Source organism: Eptatretus burgeri, chromosome 2, assembly GCF_056783735.1.
Source record: "Eptatretus burgeri isolate ZD-2024b chromosome 2, Ebu_testis_v1, whole genome shotgun sequence".
Taxonomy (NCBI): domain Eukaryota; kingdom Metazoa; phylum Chordata; class Myxini; order Myxiniformes; family Myxinidae; genus Eptatretus; species Eptatretus burgeri.
In genome coordinates, this window is record NC_140962.1 from 37,354,329 (window position 1) to 37,377,845 (window position 23,517).

At 43.7% G+C, this 23,517-nt stretch overlaps 1 protein-coding gene across 2 annotated transcripts in view; it reads left to right on the forward strand.

Annotated features, from left to right (window-relative positions):
* Window positions 1-23,517, forward strand: part of LOC147031823 (fibroblast growth factor 14-like) — a 207,451-nt gene that overhangs the window by 172,594 nt on the left and 11,340 nt on the right. For both annotated transcript variants that reach the window (XM_085868002.1, XM_085867993.1), the window contains exon 4: window positions 2,792-2,990. In XM_085868002.1, the coding sequence (XP_085724128.1) occupies window positions 2,792-2,990 (199 nt within the window). The remainder of the gene's footprint in view (window positions 1-2,791; window positions 2,991-23,517) is intronic.

Below are 23,517 nucleotides of genomic sequence, written 5' to 3' on the forward strand. Positions count from 1 at the left end.
TACCTTCTTCTCTAACTCAGCAATGAGTACGCTCTTGTTGGTCTTCTTCAAGCTGCCATCGTAATGGGCCAGGGATAATGGCACTGTTGATAACTCGTAGCTGGAGTTCTCCCCGGTTGATGTCCCTTGACTTTCCTGTGATCAGAAGGCGGCCAAAGAGTTCACGGTCAGCACTAAGAGTGATAACTTTCTCATCAGTTAGCTTCACTGTTTTCTTCTTGCTTAGTGTGGCAAATGTTTTGATCTTCAGGTTTGGCAGGGAATCCCATAATGTCACTTCATTGGTATTCAGTCTCTGTTCAACAAATGTTGTCATTTGAGCTGTGCCGATCTGGTAGGAGTTAACCATGCGTGTAGCAGCATCTGGGGGCATCCTGATACCTGTGGCAATGTTAATCAGCTGTTTGATACCTCAATATTGAAAATTGGTTGAGTCTCGACAAAGATATTCACGTTTACGTTACCCCTGCCCTAAATTTTGCTAGCCCACAGTGATCCTCTTGGGAAGTACACTTGGTATGTATAATGGCCTGTAGAATTTTACTGATACCACAATTTGAAACCACATACCACCTGGAGGTGTTCTATAGGGTTTATACTACCACTCTGTCAAGTCAAACCTTTTCTGTAGGGAGTGTTGAACGATTTCATTTTTTTCAGGTCCTTGTTCCTCGACTACATGGGGAGTAAGTAAGTTTTCATGTTATCGGTGCCTTCATTATGACGCCATAATTGCATATGTTGAACGCTATATCTGATTAGTATGAAAGTTTTTGAGGTTCATCTCAGGATAAAATGGTCCGCAGAAAAAAAAATTGATGACGTCATTGGTCACGTGATTCGGCAGCCATATTGCTTGTTTTTTTTAACCTTCAAAAATCTTCTCTGAAGTGGCGGAACGGATCGAGGCAAAACTTCACTTGTATGGCTGCCCATCCACGAGGAACAAAAGGTTCACACATATGACATCAGAGGTTGCGTGGTTTGCCAGCCATATTGGATTTACCCTAAAACATATAAAAATCTTCTTCTCCAGACCGGCTGGACAGATCGAGGGGAAACTTCACACAAATATTCCTCAATCCTTGGGTGTACAATTTGTTGAGGCATAATTGATAGGTCACATGGTTTGGCAGCCATATTGGATTTAAGAGGAATATTAAACGATGGTTTCTCTGGAAACGCTTAACCAATCAACGTGAAACTTCATAATTATGATCTAGTCGTGATGGGGAATACATGTTTTAAATTTCAACTTGATCTGACGCATGGTCTGGCAGCCAAAAAATGTTAATTTTTTTTCATGTGTTATTCTTTAAAAATTGTTTTATTATTATTATTAATTTTAATAAGGCCCACTTGGCTGTGCCTGGATGAGTTTGAGGGTAGAGGAGTAGCAGCTGAAATGTGAATGGCACCCAGGTTCCTCCTGATGACTTTATCTTTGCTTTTTGCTTGTTTGGGTTCCTTCTGATTACTCCAATGTAGGACTTGTACCTATTTGGTCTTACATTTGATTTCAATTGAATTTATTTTAATCCCATTCTAAATTATGGCAGTTCTAATTATGTCTCTTATTAATTACGTAACACACCAGTACACAAATTCCTCACAAAATGCACTACATCAAATTACACAAACATCACACAAAACAAGTCCTGGCAAGGGTTTGCAATCTCTGATTGCTCTTTCTCTTGTTCCAAATGCCCCTGGCTTACCTTGCAGTGGTTAGTCGATTGGTGGGTCCTTTCTGGGCTAATGGTTCTGATTTTCTCGGATATTCCTTGATACTAAGTTATGCTGCTTGCAATCTCAGAGGATGGTTGCTGTGCAGGCAGCAGCTCCTGCACACTATCAACAATTTTTCACACCCTGGTGTTTGCATGTGTAGATAAATGAACTGCCATCTTCGACTAGGAAAAGCAAACGTTATTAACCTACAAAGCAATTTCTGAACAAAAATTTAACTCTATAATCTTCTCTTGCTTAGCACAGAAGTTTTCGATTTTATTTCCGCTCAACACGTCTTTTTTACCTCCACCACCATAGGTGGGTGGAGGTTATGTTTTCACCCCTGTCTTTTCTTTTCACCCCCAACTCATACTAGACTTTTAAAAGTGATTCTTCACCATTGAGAGGTAGGGCGAAACCAGATATTTTACCTGATAGCTCAAAAAGTTATGGGCGGATTCGGAAGAAACTTGATGAACAGATTGGATGTGTGACAAGGACAAATTGATTCATTGTTGGTGAAGATCCAAACTGGATCCAGATGCAATCTTTTTTTAAGTGACTCTTCGCCATTAAAAGATGGAGCCAAAAACGATATGTAGCAGGATATTTCAAAAAGTTGTGGACGAGTTATGACAGAACTTTGTGGATGAGTTGTTTGAGTGATAAGAACAAGCCGATTCGATTTTCGTTCAGGTCCGGATCCAGATCCAGCCTATCAGTGTGTTGCATAATGTAAACCGTTCAGCCTGGCGGAGGTATGCATGCTACTGAGTGCCATTCTAGTTTTATATGCTTGTCAGCTTTTGCTGCTCGAGCCAATTTATTCTCCCCAATTTCCTGGCCATAAGTGCAATCCTTTTTTCTTTTCTTTTTTACAAGCACACAGCAGGTGCATTTAGCAGCTATTTCTGCAGCAAATAATTTGAGATTTTCCTCGAGAAATGTTGACAAAGTGCAATATGTCGGGGTGAATCGTAGTCATGCTGAAAGTACAAGTTTTTGTTGATGGCTTTCAACTTTTTACATTTTCTTACATTTGCTTTATTCTTACTTTTAGGAGCGGTTCACTCCAGAGTGTAGGTTCAAAGAATCAGTATTCCAGAACTACTATGTCATCTACTCATCAACACTTTACAAGCAACATGAATCAGGCCGAGCCTGGTACCTGGGCCTCAATAAAGAGGGCGGAGCCATGAAAGGGAACCACGTGAAAAAGACAAAGGCTGCTGGGCACTTTCTACCAAAGCCTGTTGAAGGTACATGGGTACTTATACCCCTACGATCATCAATACTGATTGCTGTTGCATCTATTGTCGCATCTCCTACCTTTTCTGCTAAAAGTGCAGCAGCAGCTGTTTCTTCTGTTGCTGCTTCTAGCACTAAGATATCTGATATTACTTGCTATTGTTGCTTCCCCATGGTAACAGGCAGTTTTGTTGAATGTGCTTTAATACCTCTTCTCATAATTGTATTCCTCTTGCTTATAATGTTATGGTGAGAAAACACCCTGAATGTCATCTGAAGTGGCCTGTTTGTTCATACTCACCTCAAGGCATTCTCTCTTCTTTTTTGGGAGGCATACAAAATATCTTTAAGGAATTTCAGGTTGGGCATCAAGCTTTTCGCTTCCTTCAAAAGAAGAGGGAAGTGATAAGGAAGAAAATTAACCGTGGGCCACTTGTCCCTCATTCCTCCTGCCTGCCTTATCTCCATAATGGCACAGGCAAGATAGACTGAATGCCCTTTTCCTGTGCCTGATATTCCTTGTGCTTGTTTTGTAAAATAGTATTCAACCTGCCCTTCCAAAAATCACTCGTGCCTGATAAGTAGTTGATGGAATCTTCTGTGAATTTCCACAACAGCTTCACCAAATAAAACCTTGTGCTCAATCATTAGTACCGTTTCATTCGCATTTACTTGAAAAAAAAAAAAACAACTACATTTTGGTATAAAATTACAATGACATCAATGTGATCAGGTTTTTCCTTGATGTTCGTCACAATGACAGATGCATGATAAAAAAAATAACATTCTCCGCAGTTATTTTTCCAATTTTTTTTAATTTTGTGCAACTTATATTGTTGAATCGCATGGGAATTTTTAGAAGGCTACAAATAAGCAAAAGGACAAATAAAAACGGAAAAAATATTGTGCTATCGTTGAAGTTCGTTACAAACAAGACCTAGAAAGTACTATATCTCAAAAAGCAAAGCCCGTGCACGTCCGCTTTGTAGTCCAACTTAACTGGACAAAAACAACAGTTAAAAAAAAATAAGTAACATTTACTCATCATTGTTCTCCACATTCTCATAATAAAGGTTTGTTGAAAATCTAATGACAAAAACTCAAATGGTAAATAAAGAAACACGGAAGCAATTACAAAACCCGACCATCTCGTGCTGCACGACGGACGGTCTATAAAGACCTGATTGTACTTACTGTGTGACTTTGCCCTTTGACATTTGACCCAATTTTTATTCAGTCTTCTCCATATTATCATAATAGAGGTTGTTCAAAACTTGATGACAAAAGCTCAAATGGTAAAAATGTTATGCCCTGGACACACACACACACACACACACACACACACACACGCACGCACGCACGCACGCACACACACACACACACACACACATGCACGCACGCACGCACGCACGCACACACACACACACACACACACACACATGCACGCATGCACGCACGCACACACACTTTATTAATTGTGCAGTATCAGCTATTCCTAAAATATAATATAATTCAAAGGATTGCTATAATATAAATGATGTTATTTTCACAACATACGATATTCACATTTGTTATTTTTAGTTTTTTTGTTTATATAGTCGTGGCTCGTGGCAGAGTTAGTGCACTGAATGGATCAGGATGGAACAGACAAAAACAGGGCATGAAACACTCATGCATGAGGTTAACAAAATGGAAACAGAAGGAAACTCCAAGGAGGGAAAACTGAAAAATTTGAAGGAGGGATTTGGTTAGGGTTAACGAGGGTCGAAAAGATCATGCTTTTGGATTGGGGATGATCTGATATGATGGTGAACAGCTGTCTTGAAGACTTGGAGGGAAGAATGACAATGAAGAGGATGTGGAAGTTGATTCCATGGGTGGGAAAAAAGAGGAACAAAATGTCATGAGCAGTACATTCGTGCCCTGCTCCTGACGATAACAAAATGTCATGAGCGGTACATTCGTGCCCTGCTCCTGACGATAACAAAATGCCCCGAGCGGTACATTCGTGCCCTGCTCCTGACGATAACAAAATGTCATGAGCGGTACATTCGTGCCCTGCTCCTGACGATAACAAAATGTCATGAGCGGTACATTCGTGCCCTGCTCCTGACGATAACAAAATGTCGCGAGCGGTACATTCGTGCCCTGCTCCTGACGATAACAAAATGTCACGAGCGGTACATTCGTGCCCTGCTCCTGACGATAACAAAATGTCACGAGCGGTACATTCGTGCCCTGCTCCTGACGATAACAAAATGTCACGAGCGGTACATTCGTGCCCTGCTCCTGACGATAACAAAATGTCACGAGCGGTACATTCGTGCCCTGCTCCTGACGATAACAAAATGTCATGAGCGGTACATTCGTGCCCTGCTCCTGACGATAACAAAATGTCGCGAGCGGTACATTCGTGCCCTGCTCCTGACGATAACAAAATGTCACGAGCGGTACATTCGTGCCCTGCTCCTGACGATAACAAAATGTCATGAGCGGTACATTCGTGCCCTGCTCCTGACGATAACAAAATGCCCCGAGCGGTACATTCGTGCCCTGCTCCTGACGATAACAAAATGTCGCGAGCGGTACATCCGTGCCCTGCTCTGTCCGATAACAAAGTGTCACAAGCGGTACATTTGTGCCCTGCTCCTGACGATAACAAAATGTCATGAGCGGTACATTCGTGCCCTGCTCCTGACGAAAACAAAATGTCATGAGCAGTACATTCGTGCCCTGCTCTGTCCGATAACAAAGTGTCACAAGCGGTACATTTGTGCCCTGCTCCTGACGAAAACAAAATGTCATGAGCGGTACATTCGTGCCCTGCTCCTGACGATAACAAAACGTCATGAGCAGTACATTCGTGCCCTGCTCCTGACGATAACAAAATGTCACGAGCGGTACATTCGTGCCCTGCTCCTGACGATAACAAAACGTCATGAGCGGTACATTCGTGCCCTGCTCCTGACGATAACAAAATGTCATGAGCGGTACATTCGTGCCCTGCTCCTGACGATAACAAAATGTCGCGAGCGGTACATTCGTGCCCTGCTCCTGACGATAACAAAATGTCACGAGCGGTACATTCGTGCCCTGCTCCTGACGATAACAAAATGTCATGAGCGGTACATTCGTGCCCTGCTCCTGACGATAACAAAATGCCCCGAGCGGTACATTCGTGCCCTGCTCCTGACGATAACAAAACGTCATGAGCGGTACATTCGTGCCCTGCTCCTGACGATAACAAAATGTCGCGAGCGGTACATTCGTGCCCTGCTCTGTCCGATAACAAAGTGTCACAAGCGGTACATTTGTGCCCTGCTCCTGACGAAAACAAAATGTCATGAGCGGTACATTCGTGCCCTGCTCCTGACGATAACAAAATGTCACGAGCGGTACATTCGTGCCCTGCTCCTGACGATAACAAAATGTCATGAGCGGTACATTCGTGCCCTGCTCCTGACGATAACAAAATGCCCCGAGCGGTACATTCGTGCCCTGCTCCTGACGATAACAAAATGTCATGAGCGGTACATTCGTGCCCTGCTCCTGACGATAACAAAATGTCATGAGCGGTACATTCGTGCCCTGCTCCTGACGATAACAAAATGCCCCGAGCGGTACATTCGTGCCCTGCTCCTGACGATAACAAAATGTCATGAGCGGTACATTCGTGCCCTGCTCCTGACGATAACAAAATGTCACGAGCGGTACATTCGTGCCCTGCTCCTGACGATAACAAAATGTCATGAGCGGTACATTCGTGCCCTGCTCCTGACGATAACAAAGTATCGCAAGCAGTACATTCGTGCCCTGCTCTGTCCGATAACAAAGTGTCGCAAGCGGTACATTTGTGCCCTGCTCCTGACGATAACAAAATGTCATGAGCGGTACATTCGTGCCCTGCTCTGTCCGATAACAAAGTGTCGCAAGTGGTACATTCGTGCCCTGCTCCTGACGATAACAAAATGTCGCGAGCGGTACATTCGTGCCCTGCTCCTGACGATAACAAAACGTCATGAGCGGTACATTCGTGCCCTGCTCCTGACGATAACAAAATGTCGCGAGCGGTACATTCGTGCCCTGCTCCTGACGATAACAAAATGTCATGAGCAGTACATTTGTGCCCTGCTCCTGACGATAACAAAATGCCACGAGCGGTACATTCGTGCCCTGCTCCTGACGATAACAAAATGTCATGAGCGGTACATTCGTGCCCTGCTCTGTCCGATAACAAAGTGTCACAAGCGGTACATTTGTGCCCTGCTCCTGACGAAAACAAAATGTCATGAGCGGTACATTCGTGCCCTGCTCCTGACGATAACAAAATGTCATGAGCGGTACATTCGTGCCCTGCTCCTGACGATAACAAAATGCCACGAGCGGTACATTCGTGCCCTGCTCCTGACGATAACAAAACGTCATGAGCGGTACATTCGTGCCCTGCTCCTGACGATAACAAAACGTCATGAGCGGTACATTCGTGCCCTGCTCCTGACGATAACAAAATGTCGCGAGCGGTACATTCGTGCCCTGCTCTGTCCGATAACAAAGTGTCGCAAGCGGTACATTCGTGCCCTGCTCCTGACGATAACAAAACGTCATGAGCGGTACATTCGTGCCCTGCTCCTGACGATAACAAAATGTCGCGAGCGGTACATTCGTGCCCTGCTCCTGACGATAACAAAACGTCATGAGCGGTACATTCGTGCCCTGCTCCTGACGATAACAAAATGTCATGAGCGGTACATTCGTGCCCTGCTCCTGACGATAACAAAATGTCACGAGCGGTACATTCGTGCCCTGCTCCTGACGATAACAAAATGTCGCGAGCGGTACATTCGTGCCCTGCTCCTGACGATAACAAAACGTCATGAGCGGTACATTCGTGCCCTGCTCCTGACGATAACAAAATGTTGCGAGCGGTACATTCGTGCCCTGCTCTGTCCGATAACAAAGTGTCGCAAGCGGTACATTCGTGCCCTGCTCCTGACGATAACAAAATGTTGCGAGCGGTACATTCGTGCCCTGCTCTGTCCGATAACAAAGTGTCGCAAGCGGTACATTCGTGCCCTGCTCCTGACGATAACAAAATGTCATGAGCGGTACATTCGTGCCCTGCTCCTGACGATAACAAAATGTCATGAGCGGTACATTCGTGCCCTGCTCCTGACGATAACAAAATGTCACGAGCGGTACATTCGTGCCCTGCTCCTGACGATAACAAAATGTCATGAGCGGTACATTCGTGCCCTGCTCTGTCCGATAACAAAGTGTCGCAAGCGGTACATTTGTGCCCTGCTCTGTGTGATAACAAAGTCATGAGCGGCACATTCGTGCCCTACTCTGTACGATAACAAAGTCGCAAGCGGTGCACGGGTCTGCCTTCAAGCACATTCTGTACAGTGCGCGTAGATCCTCCATTACGCACGTGGCCAGCGCTCGCGTTTGCCCGATTCTGCTATCGTGTGCGAGGGGCAATACCCGATCGATATAATTCGTCCAGAAATGGGTTGAAAGGAACGCGCTGCTTGTGCCTTGCACACTCGCATCCGGCGCAACGTGGCATGGGGTTGCCTTTCTATTATCGGCCTCGGTACGTATTCCGTGCAGCGTGGGCGTCGTGCTAGGTGTTTCTCCTGTCCATTGGGTGGAAATTACCGCTGTGCGTGCGTTTGGCAGGCTGTGTTTTCTACGGAGGGATAGGGGTGTAATGCCTGCTGGCCCTTCGCTGAGGACCCATCTCACAGTGAAGGGAGCACGTGGCTCAGATTTACCTCAGGAATAATCAGAAAAGAAGAGTAGGGATGACGTTAGAAATGAAAGGACGAAAAAATTATGTAAGCAAACCTTGCTCTGAGATCTTCGCAACGCACGGCCCTGTTGTCCCGCTAGACAAAAGGGAAGGGACTATCTGCACGTATATTAATGGGATAACTGTCTTGGGACCACTATGTGTTGGATGCATGCGGTACCGAGAACCACAACAATATATACACACATATATATACATATATATATATATATATATATATATATATATATATATATATATATATATATATATATATATATATATATATATATATATATATATATATATATATATATATATGTGTGTGTGTCTGTGTGTACCCATATATGTATGTACGTGCAGTTTTTTTTCTTCAAACATTACTTTCTGGGTCACAGAATAGTGGTTCTTGGGACTGATCCTGGAAGCCTGAATCAGCCCCAGGGAACCTTCTGGGTGCTTGTAATATAATTCAGAAGTTTTATGGCAAGTTTAACGCCAGCATTTGAATTGTTCATGCAAATCCTGGGTGATTATTTATCAGTGAGTAACACAATTGCTTGATTGTGTCATGCCATGATTCTTTAAGCTAACAAATCGTGGCATGATTCTCAACCGTTTTCCAATGAATTCCAAAAGCCTTGGCATAATTTCCTATCTTTTTTTTGTTTTGGCATTTGTAATTAAATTTTAAAATACTCCAAACTCACTTGTTTTTTGATGGTTGAGAAGCAGACAATTATACGAAACCCACTCACTCATCCTGACCCAAGGATACTCCAAATGTAGAGAAATCCCTTGAGATAAATCCATGTGATATCAACATCTTCCCATAAACAAAGAAAGATTCACCCAAGGGATCTCTGTGGTGGCGAGAGTGATGACCACAAATTTGATAGGCACAGTGTAGGCCCAATTGGGGGGTTAATGATGAAAAAATGACGTTATTAGCTTGAATAGAGTTTGAGATTTAATGGGTGGATTTGGAATCGGGTGAAGAGTAATCTATTGAACCGCTTTAATTGATTATGACCAAACTTTTCATGGATTTCCTGGATGGTGTCTGTGCTGAAAATGGTTGAAGGAGTGTAGACCCAATGGAGAGTAGAATAGGGTTGAATCTTCCTTAAGACCCCTTGTACCTTTAGACCCTTTAGAACCCTTAGATCTATTCGACCTTTAGACCCTTTTAAGACCCTTTAGACCTTTTTATATCTTCATCTTTTTTGGACCATTCGACCCCCTTATACCACCCCCAGATCCATTATACCTTTTTTCGACTTTTTAATATCCTTTAGATCTTCACACCTTTCAGACCTTTAGACCCCTTTGCCCATTTTATGACCTTTCAAGACCCTTTAGATACCATAAATAGCAACTGCAATTCAGCAACTATCAGGGATGCCTCTTCACAGTGGTTGTACCCCCCAGCTCATCTTGAGGGCCAAATCTTCCCCATTCTTCCCTGCTGTCCGGATTCGTTAAGGCAGAGTGCTGATCGGTCCCCATGGTCTGTCTGTCTCTCTCTCTCTCTCTCTCTCTCTCTCTCTCTCTCTCTCTCTCTCTCTCTCTCTCTCTCTCTCTCTGTCTCTGTCTCTGTCTCTGTCTCTGTCTCTGTCTCTCTGTCTCTCTGTCTCTCTGTCTCTCTGTCTCTCTGTCTCTCTGTCTCTCTGTCTCTCTGTCTCTCTGTCTCTCTGTCTCTCTGTCTCTCTGTCTCTCTGTCTCTCTGTCTCTCTGTCTCTCTGTCTCTCTGTCTCTCTGTCTCTCTGTCTCTCTGTCTCTCTGTCTCTCTGTCTCTCTGTCTCTCTGTCTCTCTGTCTCTGTCTCTGTCTCTGTCTCTGTCTCTCTGTCTCTGTCTCTGTCTCTCTGTCTCTCTGTCTCTCTGTCTCTCTGTCTCTCTGTCTCTCTGTCTCTCTCTCTCTCTCTCTGTCTCTCTCTCTGTCTCTGTCTCTCTCTCTGTCTCTGTCTCTCTCTCTGTCTCTGTCTCTCTCTCTGTCTCTGTCTCTCTCTCTGTCTCTGTCTCTCTCTCTGTCTCTGTCTCTCTCTCTGTCTCTGTCTCTCTCTCTGTCTCTCTCTCTGTCTCTCTCTCTCTCTGTCTCTCTCTCTCTCTCTGTCTCTCTCTCTCTCTCTTTCTCTCTCTCTCTCTCTGTCTCTCTCTCTCTCTCTCTCTCTCTCTCTCTCTCTCTCTCTCTCTCTCTCTCTCTCTCTCTCTCTCTCTCTCTCTCTCTCTCTCTCTCTCTCTCACTGCCCTGACTTCATCCTGGATGTGGGGGATATCTAGATCGCTCCTGCTAGATCGATCGGCCGTCTCCGTGTCACGGGCTTGTTAGAGAGAACTATCCGGGGCTATACAACAACACCAACAACTGCAATTCAACACCAAAACAACTAAGTGTAACATTTTGAAATTGTCATTCTAAATTAAATTGTGGTGCATATCACAAAAACTTAATGTGGTTAAATTTATTGTACTGTGACGTTTTTGCGAGAGGTTATACAGTTACCGTATATTAATAATTGTTAATTTCCTTTTTAAGGTTGAGGTCTTCGGTTTATTTTGACTGGGTTGTAACTTGGTTTTTATCTGGTTTTCAAAGAATTGTATGCCGCTGAGCTTTTTTATTTTCTCTCTTTCTCTGACAAGCACACCTAGTCATTGACTAGTTCTCTTTCAGATGTCATAAAAAAAAATTTTTAAAGAACAAATTTATTCACTCATCATTGCTGTCAGTCAAATGTTTTTTTTATGCTGCGTGTCAGTATGACCTGGAATTATGACTGCTCAAGTGTCCACTCATGTTACAAAAACAATGTCAACCATTAGGTAATTTGTAAAACAGTTTGAGTTTTACTTCCAATTTATACTCATTTAACTGGGGGTTGAGGTCCAACAATAATGATTGCCTTGGACGAACATGATAACAGCCCATGCTGTGCATTTATAGCTGATAATGAACCACCCTAGCACGTTGGATAGTGTTGTGCCAACTTGCAATTATTTTTGGCCCTTTAGCTTGGAGAATAAGAGTATGCACTATCGTTTGCAGCACCATTTGGAATTTCACCGAATCGAATGCATCCCTCTAGAGGCACCAGCGGAGCATTTACATTAGTGCTGTGTCGGGCATAATCGAATGAGCAGAGCTGCAGGAAACCATGCTTACATTACAGGACTGACAAAACTCAGTGGACACAAAGTGTGTGAAAAAATCGATTTCTAAGAAATCTCAAGAAACAGGGTGGAGTTGACTGCACCAATGCTGTGCATCAGCCTTTTTATATAACATAATCATGGCTTTATAAAACTCTACAACAATGTCCATAAAAGTTGAAGAGGGCTAAAAAAAAAAAATCCGAATTGAAAAGCCTTAAAAATTAAGACAAACCCAATATTGATAGATTTGATTTTAGAACCTTTCATGCATGTTGACAAATGGACCTTTTGAGGAGAAAGTTATGTTAATTCCAATGCAAATAAAATGACGAGAAGTTTTAATTGAATGAAGGGTGAGGTTCAAATTTTAACCGAATTGTTATGAAATGACTCAAAGGTCAGTCGATGCAGCTGGCATTTTTGACTTGTTACCTCCGCCATCAAAGGTGGATGGAGGTGATGTTTTTCACCCCTGTCTGTCTGTCTGTCTGTCTGCCTGTGAGCAGGATATCTCAAAAGTTACAGACTAATTCAGACAAAACTTGGTAGACAGGTTGGGTGTGTGACAAGGGTGAATTGATTAAATTTGGGGGAAGATCCGAATCCGGATACAAATTTTTTTTTTTAATTTTTAAAGTGATTCTTTATAATTGAGAGATTGGCACAAAAACGATACATCGAACGATGTTTACCTTTCCTGAAGGAGAGGGCATTACTTTTGGGTCTGTTTGTTTGTTACTTGGCAAAAAAAAATTTTTTTTCAAGAGTATGTTGTTCGCCTCCATTTGTTTGTTTGTTTGTGTGTTTATCTATCTGCTCGCCTCCAGCCCAAACCACTCAACCGATCGTTCTGAAATGTTCAGAAATTAATGCCACCGACCCTGCGATGGTTCCGCTTTGAGGTGTCATAAAAATTGGTCGACCGAAAATGTCTACATAGGCCATTAGGCCAATTTGAGCCAAATTTTCTAACATCCTTAAATTTCATCCAATTGACTTGAAATTTGAACAGGATTTGCATCAGATCAGTGAATTCAACCACCTATTACTTTTTATTACCCCTCAGCCTGAATTGGCTAAGGGGTATTGTCGTCATCGGCGTTGTCCGGGCGTCCCTCCTGGCGGGCGTCCCTCCTGGCGGGCGTCTGTCTGTCAACTTGTCAACTTTTGGTTTCCGTCAATTTCGAGGAGAACGCCTTGTCCCATTAAATCAATTTTTGCAGGGTATGTTGGGGTTGAGTAGAGGAAGGTTCCTTTCGAAAATGGACGCGCTGCGATTTTCAATGTGGTCTCCATGGCAGCCATCTTGAAATTGGTTTCCATCGATTTCGAAGAGAACGCCTTGTCCGATTAAATCCATTTTTGCAGAGTATGTTGGGCTTGAGTAGAGAAAGGTTCCTTTCGATAATGAGCGCAATTTGATTCTCGGCTAGGCCAACAGGGGGCCAAAACTGAAAACCTAGAAATGGCTATTTCTCCTGAACGAATGGCTGGATCGTCGCCATATTTTTTATCACAGGTATATCTGATGAGGATACATGATATATTACCCGGGTTTTTGATTTGACCTACTTTTCAAGGTCACAGAGGTCAAAGTTCATACTTCGGTGTTCGGGCGTCCATCAACTTTTGGTTTCCGACGATTTCGAGGAGAACGCCTTGTCTGATTAAATCCATTTTTGCAGGATGTGTTGGGGTTGAGTAGAGGAAGGTTCCTTTTGAAAATGGGCGCGCTGCGATTTTCACTAGCTGCCACGGTAGCCATCTTGAAGTCTGATTGATTTTCGATATGACGTCCAACGTGCTCTAACTGACTGCATCATCGTGATATCACTGCTTCCTTTTACAATGCATGGGCTGAGGGGTTACACCCGCTTTGCGGAGCTTTTTTTAAATCTTCGGTCAAAAGGTCAAAAGCCTGGTGTTGGCTCAGTGGTTAGGGTGGCTGCTTAGGATCCAAGGGTCCTGAGTTCAAGCCTCGTTTCCCGCTGAATTACTTCACCAGGGGGCTGACTCAGCCTGTCATCCTTCCGAGGTCGGCAAAATGAGTACCAGCTTGCTGGGGATGATCGAGTCATTCGAGTATCCTGCGTCGGAGTGGCGACCCGTCCAGGATTGTGCCCAATAGCCAAGGAAACTGCTTCAGCAGCACCGATGCTCTGTACAGAGTATGGTTCCAATGGATGGATGGATCAAAAGGTCAACATAGGCCAGAAGGTCAGCCCAAAATAGGCCGAATTTTTTAATTGTTTCTAAAATTGTCAATTTTGAACCGATTAACTTGAAATTTGAAGAACTTTTGCACATCAGGTCGCTGAATTCAACCACCTATTAATTTTGAGATCACCTTAGTCCAAAAGGCTAATTTGGACCAAATTGGGCCAAATTTTATAAAATGCTCAATTTTCATTCGATTGCCTTGAAATTTGAAGACCATTTGCAAATGAGGTCAACGAACTCAACCACCTATTAATTTTGAGGTCAACACAGACCAAAAAGTCAACATAGGCCAGATTTCTAAAATCCTCAATTTTCATCTGATTGACTTGAAATTTGAAAAGCATTTGCAGAACAGGTCATCAAATTCAACCACATTAATTTTGAGGTAAACACAGACAAAAAGGTCAAAATAGGTCAAAATAGGTCAAAAGGTCAACATAGGCCAAACTTCTAAAATGCTCAATTTTTATCCAATTTACTAGAAATTTGAGTAGCAAATGCATATTAGGTCACCGAATTTAACCACCTACTAATTTTGAGATCAACTGAGTCCAAAAGGCTAATTTGGACCAAATTGGGCCAAATTTTCTAAAATGCTCAATTTTCATCCGATTGCCTTGAAATTTGAAGACCATTTGCATATGAGGTCAACGAACTCAACCACCTATTAATTTTGAGGTCAACTTAGACCAAAAAGTCAACATAGGCCAGATTTCTAAAATCCTCAATTTTCATCCGATTGACTTGAAATTTGAAAAGCATTTGCAGAACAGGTCATCAAATTCAACCACATTAATTTTGAGGTAAACATAGGACAAAAGGTCAAAATAGGCCAAAAGGTCAACATAGGCCAAACTTCTAAAATCCTCAATTTTTATCCAATTAACTAGAAATTTGAAGAGCAATTGCATATTAGGTCACCGAATTTAACCACCTACTAATTTTGAGGTAAACATAGGCCAAAAGGCCAATTTGGACCAAATTTTCTAAAAACTTCAATTTTCATCTGATTGACTTGAAATTTGAAGAACAATTTTCATGTCAGGTCGCTGAATTCAAATACTTGTTAATTTTGAGGTAAACAAAGGCCAAAAGGTCAAAATGGGCCAAAAAGCCAATTTGGCCCAAATTTTCTAAATCCTCAGTTTTCATCCGATTGAGTTGAAATTCGAAAAGGATTTGCATATCAGGTCTCTGAATTCAACCACCTTTTGATTTTGAGGTAAACATATGCCAAAAGGCTATACTATATATCACTATAATAATAAATATAGCACTATAATCTCAAAAAGTTGTGGACGAGTTATGACAAAGCAAGGTGGATGAGTTGAATAGGTGACAAGAACAAGCAGATTGGATTTTGGTTCGGATCCAGCCCATCAGTGGGATACAAAACGTGAACTGTTCCACCTGGCAGAGGTATGCGCTCTATCGAGTGCCATTCTACTTTGTGCTGTTTTGCCAAGTTGTCACTCTATGTGTGATTTTTCATTTGTTTGTTTGGCTTTCACCGATCTTTTTTTGTTTGTTTGTTTTTTTTGAATTTGGCTCACTTGGCTGTGCCTGGATGGATTTGAGGGTAGAGAAGTAGCAGCTGAAATGTGAATCCTAGCCAGGTTCATCTTGATAACTCCATCTTTGCTTTTTGCATGTTGGGGCTCCTTCTGTTGACTCCAATCCAGGACTGCACCTATTTGGTCTTCCATTTGATTTTAATTGAATTTCTTTTTTATCCCATTCATAGTTCATTTGAATAATGAATAATAATTTTTCAAAACGTCATGGGTCGGGGTCTGGTGTCTGAACAAAGCGGGGTTGAATCAAAGCAGGACATCTTGGTACCCGGTCATCGTTGCCAGCAGTTATAAAGTGGCAGTTCTAATGATGTCTTATTGATTACACAACACACCAGTACTTGTCAGGTCAGGTTAGATCTGTGACCTGCTACAGGTACCATGTAAACCTGTACTAAACTGTTCCATGGTCGGGTTGTCGGTGACTAAACCTTCTCCTCCACCAGATTTTCTGGTAAGGAGGGTGTTTGGATATGGTCACCCAGCAGGATTAAAAACAAAACCTGTCAAAGGGCAGAGGAGCTCCTTGTGAGCCAACGGCCATCCATATCTAGTGCCCAACTGTGTCTGCGGATGTCTTCCTGCAGTTGGGTTACTTTTATAAGGAGGTTAGTGGCAGGATTTGCACTCCGGCCACCGTAAAACCCTTCATTCCGCAAAACACAAAAACGCAAAAAAAATCTGAAAACCCACTCCGTGGGGGTACCTCCTGTTCAGCTTCCCTTCGCAGGGCAGCTCACCGGATGACGGGATTGGGGCAAAGCCTTCGGGACCCCCAATCTTTGATGAAAGGAGGGAAACCACGGGGTAACACCCCTGGGTCAGATTGTGGGAGAGTGTGTCGGAGTGGTGCTGAGGTGTCGTCCACCAGACGGCGGTCTCCTTGGGTGAACCTGAGGCGGTCCCTTCGGGTGGGTGCCTGGAATGTCCTATCCCTAAGAGAGGATGATCACCTGTCTCTGTTATCATCTGAGCTCAAGCGTTTGGACATCGGGATTGCAGCTCTCTCTGAGGTTCAGAGACCGGATTGCAGCGAGATAATGGTGGGTGGTTACACCGACTATTGGTCTAGTCGCTCTGATGGTTACCATACCCAAGGAGTTGCTGTCACTGTGTCCACTTAAGCTGACCCCAATGATAATTGAGGTAACATCAGTCAACGAGCGTATTGTGAGACTAAGGATTCATCACTCCTTAGGTGTCATTTCCCTGGTCTCTGTCTATGCTTCGACTGAGGCGAGTGACCTCACCATGAAGGACACATTCTACGCCACGCTCAAGTCTGTGGTTGATCAGTGCTCCAGACGAGATACACTTCTAGTCTTGGGGGATTTCAATGCATCGACTGGAACTGATAGGGATGGTTATGAGGTGTGTGTTGGTCCCCATGGGTCAGGAATTATGAACCAGAATAGCACTAAGTTCCTTGACTTTGCAAGAAGTCATGGACTTAGGGTGGCTGGTTCATGGTTTCAGCGCCCACAAGCTCATTGCTGGACTTGGTATTCCAACGCTGGCGGTGTGGCAAAGGAGATTGTCCATGTCCTCGTTGACGGTCGCTGGAGGATGATCCAGAACTGCAGGGTCTACCGGAGTGCTCAGTTCCTCAATACTGACCACCGGCTTGTTGTAGCAACTCTAAAGCTGCACCTTAAATCCTGGAGAATGGTACCATCCCAGCCTAGGCTGGATGTTGGCAAGCTCAATGATGAGAGAGCAGCTGAGGAGTTTGCGAACAGGCTGAGTGGACATTTGGGGTGTCTGGGTGCTTTGGGGGGTCCTGAAGAGTTGTGGAGTGCCTTCAAGACCACCGTCCTTGATGTTGCCGGTGGATGTCTTGGAACTCACTGCAGGGCAAAGAAGAATTTTGTCTCTCAAGGGACACTGGATACCATTGACCAGAGTCGCAGGGCCAGGCTGAATGGAGAGCTGAGCTGTTCAGGGAGCTGAGGCATAAAACTGAACGTGCACTAGGGGTGGACAAGGAGGCCTATGTGCGAGGAATCTGTGAGGGGGTAGAGCATCACCTGTGGACAGGTGATTCTCGTCCTGCTTCCAGGGGAATTCGCGCATTGCGTTCATCCAAGCCCATCGGGTGCTTCATAATAGGGGGTAAAAAAATAAAAGTATGAATATTCATGCTCCCTGGGTGTGCCTTTGTTCCATTTGACAGTGGAAACATATACACCAAATATGAAGCAGATTGGAGGATCTTTAGGGGTTCCTCAAGTTGGCACAATATTGTTGAAATTTGCCAAGCTGTAACTGACAACTTGCTGTCGAATATGCACAACGCAGTACTCTTCACAATTAATATGGTTGTTTGATATTTTCAAAAACCACAGCAGTCATATTATATAGGATGAAAGAATAGTTTTTCCAAGGAGACCGAGATGAGCTTTTTGACATTGCAGTGCAAAATGCCCTCTCCATAATGGACATAATTGTGCCAACTTGAGGAACCCCTAAATATCATGGAATTTTGTTCATTTTTGACCTATAAGTTCTTATGGGGTATTGGAACAAAGTCAAAATCAGGGAGCAGCAAAAATCAAACTTTCATTTTTTTGGAACACCCTAAAGCCCATCCCTCGGAGCACTGCAGTTAGAGCAGAGAGTGGTAAGCTCTTGACAGAGGAGTCTGAAGTGAAGGCCCGCTGGGACGGTTACTTTGAGCGGTTGTACCGGGCTGATCCTCCAGCTGTCGAGTTGGACGTCAAGGGTGTTACAATCCCTGTTGCTCACCCTCCAATCAACTGTGGTCCACCTTCGTTTGTGGAAACACGGGCTGCGCTGAACCGGTTGAAATGGGGTAAAGCTCCAGGGATCTGTGGCATCCATGCTGAACTTCTCAAGGTTGGTGGAAATGCTGCACTCGTGTCGTTGCATGCAGTTTTGTGCTCTGCCTGGAACACAGGCATCATCCCAACTGATTGGAAGAGAGGCCTTGTTGTCCCTCTCTGGAAAGGGAAGAGTGATCGCCAAGACTGCAACAACTACCGAGGGGTGATGCTGCTCTCAGTGCCGGGCAAGGTCTTTGCTCGGATAATTCTTGATAGCGTTCGCCACCATCTGCTTGAGCACCAGCGTCCAGAGCAGTCAGGCTTTACACCAAAGAGGTCAACGATTGACCGTATCCTTGCTCTTCGTGTCCTCACAGAGCGCAGACGAGAGTTTCGGCAGGGGCTGTTTGCAGCCCATGTTGATCTCTGTAAAGCGTTCGATTCAGTGAACCGGGATGTCCTCTGGAGGATTCTTGGTCTTCGTGGGGTGCCACCAAAACTGATCGATCTGATGTCTGAACTCTACTCTGGTACTGAGAGTGCTGTGAAGTGTGCTGGTACCATCTCTGACTTATTTCCAGTTGTTACTGGAGTTCGTCAGGGGTGTGTAATGGCCCCCACACTTTTCAGCACTTGTATGGACTGGATTTTAGGGAGGATGTCGGAAAGATCAAGCTGCGGTGCATCGTTTGGGAATGTCAAGATCTCGGACCTTGATTTCGTAGATGATGCAGTCATCTTTGCGGAAACTTTAGATATCCTTTTGGGGGCCCTCGAGGCGCTGAATGAGGAGTCAGAGCCGCTGGGATTACAGGTTTCTTGGGTCAAAACTAAGATCCAGGCTTTCGGTGACATCTTGGATGCTGCTGTCCTGCCTGTGTCTGTTTGTGGTGAGGATATTGAGGTCGTGGAGAGATTCACTTACCTTGGCAGTGATATTCATGTCTCTGCTGGCTGCGAGCCAGAGGTCAATAGACATCTGGTTCGGGCCTGGGGAGTCATGGATTCACTGGATCATGGGGTGTGGCGCTGCCAGTACCTGTGCGGGAGGACGAAAGTCTGAGTCTTGAGGTCCTTGGTGCTTCCAGTCTTGCTCTATGGATGCGAGACTTGGACTCTGACCAAGGATTTGAGACGGAGACTTAATTCCTTTGGTACCAGGTCTCTTCGGAGAAACATTGGCTATCGCTGGTCGGATTTTGTGTCCAACGAGCGGTTGCTGAGAGAGACTCGGATGAGATTTGTTACCTGCATAGTCCGTGAGCGTCAGTTGCGGCTGTATGGACATGTGGCTCGTTTTCCTGACGCTGATCCTGCTCACTAGATTCTCTTAGCGAGGGAGTCTCATGAGTGGAGGAGGCCAATGGGCCGACCACGTGCCTCATGGTTGCAGCAGGTTGACCAGCATCTCAAGGAGATGGGGATGGGCCTGGCATCTGCCCCGGGGAAGGCCAGACGGAGGCCCCTGGAGTACCGGCGGAAAGTGGACGCAGCGACGCGCTGTTCTGGCACATGCTCCCATACCTGACCTGACCTGACACCAGTACACAAATGGCACACAAAATACACCACACAAAAGAAGTCCTGGCGAGGGTCTACAATCTCTGATTGCTCTTTTTCTTGTTCAAATTTTTTTTCTGGGTTTTGACAAAACTTACTTTTTGTCGTAAACTTATGGTTACTGCAAGAACTTGTGTGTCCTGGAGGGGCTGAGAGGAACAGGGTGGACAGTTTGGGTGGGTGACAAGAACAAGCCGATTAGATTTTGATTCGTGTCTGGATGCAGATCTGACCCATCAGTGGGATACAAAAAGTAAACTGTTCAGCCTGACAGAGGTACACGCTCTACAGAGTGCCATTCTACTTTGTTTTGTTTTGTATTCCTTCCCACCAAATAAGTGTCTTGTCAGACATTCAGAGTACACATGTTCTGCATTTTTGTAATGTAAGTTTGCTTTGACATTGCATCATTTTGATTCTTTCATGCCACTTGCTCACCTTTGGAGCACGTGTCACAACACAGTAAATCTGTATTTTTTTCATGTCAATGTTTGAAGAAACTAGAATCAAAATGCAGCTTTTCTGTGATTTCCCCAAAGGAAACAACACATTAAAGTAAATCTGCATAACCTCAGAGTTTTTGCCAAAGTTTCACTCTCCTATCCACACAAACACAGTGAATTGTATCCAATGGGACCTGTCTGACCACAAGATACATTTTCATTAGTCCACAGCTAGTCTACTCCTAATATGATTGCGTTTTGATCAACCAGGCGTACCCTTTTCTAACTTCAGCACAGACAAGTGGTTTGGGAATGGGGGACATTATCAATCTCATGTTTTCCAGTCCCTGAAACTTATTTCTCATAAAGTTGGTGGGATTTGTGCAATTGCAATTTGCAACGTTACTTGCTGCAGAGTTGGGTCTATGATTACCAGGCAAGCAATCACTGCTCGTCTTGTAGCCTTGTAGTCATCTCTGTTGTTTCCCCTTTATTGGATGAGTTTGTTCCAATGTCAAGAGCTGAACTGCATGTGAACCTGTGATGTGATCATCCTTTTGTTTCCCTGACCCCAACATTCCCTGTGCTGTCATTGCAACCACACGACAATAATATATCCTTCAAAATATAAAAATGTCCTTCTCTTTTCCCATTTACATTCTATCTGAACATGGGACATTCACTATTTATAGGAATAGAATTACTGGTGTCCATTGATTATTATTGTATGATTTTCTCACTCTGTTCAGGAATCATTCTTTTTTTTTATATATATATATGTATAAAGAAGTTAATTTTTATCAGTGATTAATTTTCTTGTCTAACGCCTGGTCACAGCAACTGCTGCAAAAGTTGCATTTCGTGAAGCAAGATTGTCATGTCATGTCATTTTTCAGAGTTTTTCAACTTGCTGTCTGGTGACTCAGTGACCACCTGACTGATTTAAACAATGGCAATGACACATTATTAAACAAGAGGGGGAGCACTCGGTAGAGTGCAAAACCTCCGCCGCCAATACTGCTCGGTCACTCAAGTGAACCTGATATCCTATTCATTCAATTTGACGTCAACAGTGCTCACAGAGTTATAGTTTGCAACTTTCCCTTTTACTTTTAACTTTTACATACTCGATTCATTCGTCATAACTAGATTCCTTGAGACAGAAATTGATTTTACGTGGGTATATCCACCTGAAGTTCCAAAATCAGCCGCAATTATAATTTTGGCATTTTTTTTGTTGGAAATCACTTAAAACATGTAGAAATGCAAAAAAAAAAAATTCAAATATTTTTTTCAAAATGGCCGCCATAGGGACATATTGGACTTTGGACCAAGTCCGAAATCTAATGGCATGATCCTTGGACCATACCTAATCCCCCCACCAAGTTTCGTCGAAATCCGTCGAGAAGTTTTTCCGTAATAGTGTTCACAAACAAACAAACAGACAGGGGTGAAAACAGTAACCTCCATCCATCTTCGATGGCGGAGGTTAACAAGTGGAGCATGTTCTGGAAAAATTCCAGCCACAATTCATCTGACCAACTAGTTCGCTTGCAAATGCTGCCAAAGGTTGCAGTGATACTTCGAACAAATTAAATAATGTGGTGAAATGATGATCCAACAAACTCTGGTCTTTTTGTGGAATTGAATCTTTTCAGCTGTAGATGACTTCTTCTTGCGGCCATTTGCCCCAAAGGAAGGTCCATTGCTGCCGCAGCAGTCTCATGTCAGCAATGGCACTGGGTAGTTTGTTTGCCAATGCCTTCCCAGTGGTAGTCAGAGCAACAATTTGAAATTTTTGCCAGGGTGTTGACAATAACTCACCTCCTCTTCATCCAAAAGACACCGTGGGTTTCCAGTAAAACGTCCATCCAAGGGACGGTACACTTTATGATGTCAATTGCTGCTCGTGATTTATCCCACTGATGGGCTGGATCATCTGTACTTACCCGTCTCATCTGCATTATTAAACGAAGGTCATCACTTTATGATGTCAATTGCTGCTCGTGATTTGTCAATCTGACGGTGAATAGTCGGGTCAGGAATTGAACCGATGTGAGTCTGCTGCCTCTTCACCAATCTGTAAGGACGATTGATGATTGTGAAGTTGAAATGAAATGCCCTATATTCCAACTTGGAGTAGGTTAAGTTCCTCCAAAAATGCATTCCTGTTCCTTTATCCCTTAATTGGAAGAAATTGATAAAAATTAGATTTTAATCAAAGTGATTAACTTTTTTGTACGCTCGCACACACACACACACACACACACACACACACACACACACACACACACACACACACACACACACACACACACACACACACACACACACACATCCTGAGAGGGAGAGAGAGGTTTATAACAGGTAAGAGGAGTGACTGTGGTATGGGTTAATGGGGGTATAAACAATCACTACTAGAAAGGAAAGATGACATTCAATCACAGTGTACTGTCATCTCAAAAACCCCGAAGGAATCTGATTGCACTGATTTCGTGAGTTGCTTCCATCGGAGGGATAAAAAGAATAGGTGATGCCTGGATTTTTTTATTTTGCAAGGTGACGAGGAGGGTTACTGGAAGAAATTGTGTGTCCTGGAGGGGCTGAGGAGGAACACGGGCTGAAAGAGCAGGGTGAACCCGAATTCCAGAAGAGATGGTAGAAAGAAAGGCCACCAACCTGAGAGAGAGAGAGAGAGAGAGAGAGAGAGAGAGAGAGAGAGAGAGAGAGAGAGAGAGAGAGAGAAAAAGAGAGAGAGAGAAAGAGAGAGAGAAAGAGAAAGAGAAAGAGAAAGAGAAAGAGAAAGAGAAAGAGAAAGAGAAAGAGAAAGAGAAAGAGAAGAGAGAGAAAGAGAAAGAGAAAGAGAAAGAGAAAGAGAAAGAGAAAGAGAAAGAGAAAGAGAAAGAGAAAGAGAAAGAGAAAGAGAAAGAGAAAGAGAAAGAGAAAAAGAGATGCTTGGTTCCTTTAGTTATTTATGGGAGAAGGTATGATTTGAGAGCTTTGATTCAAC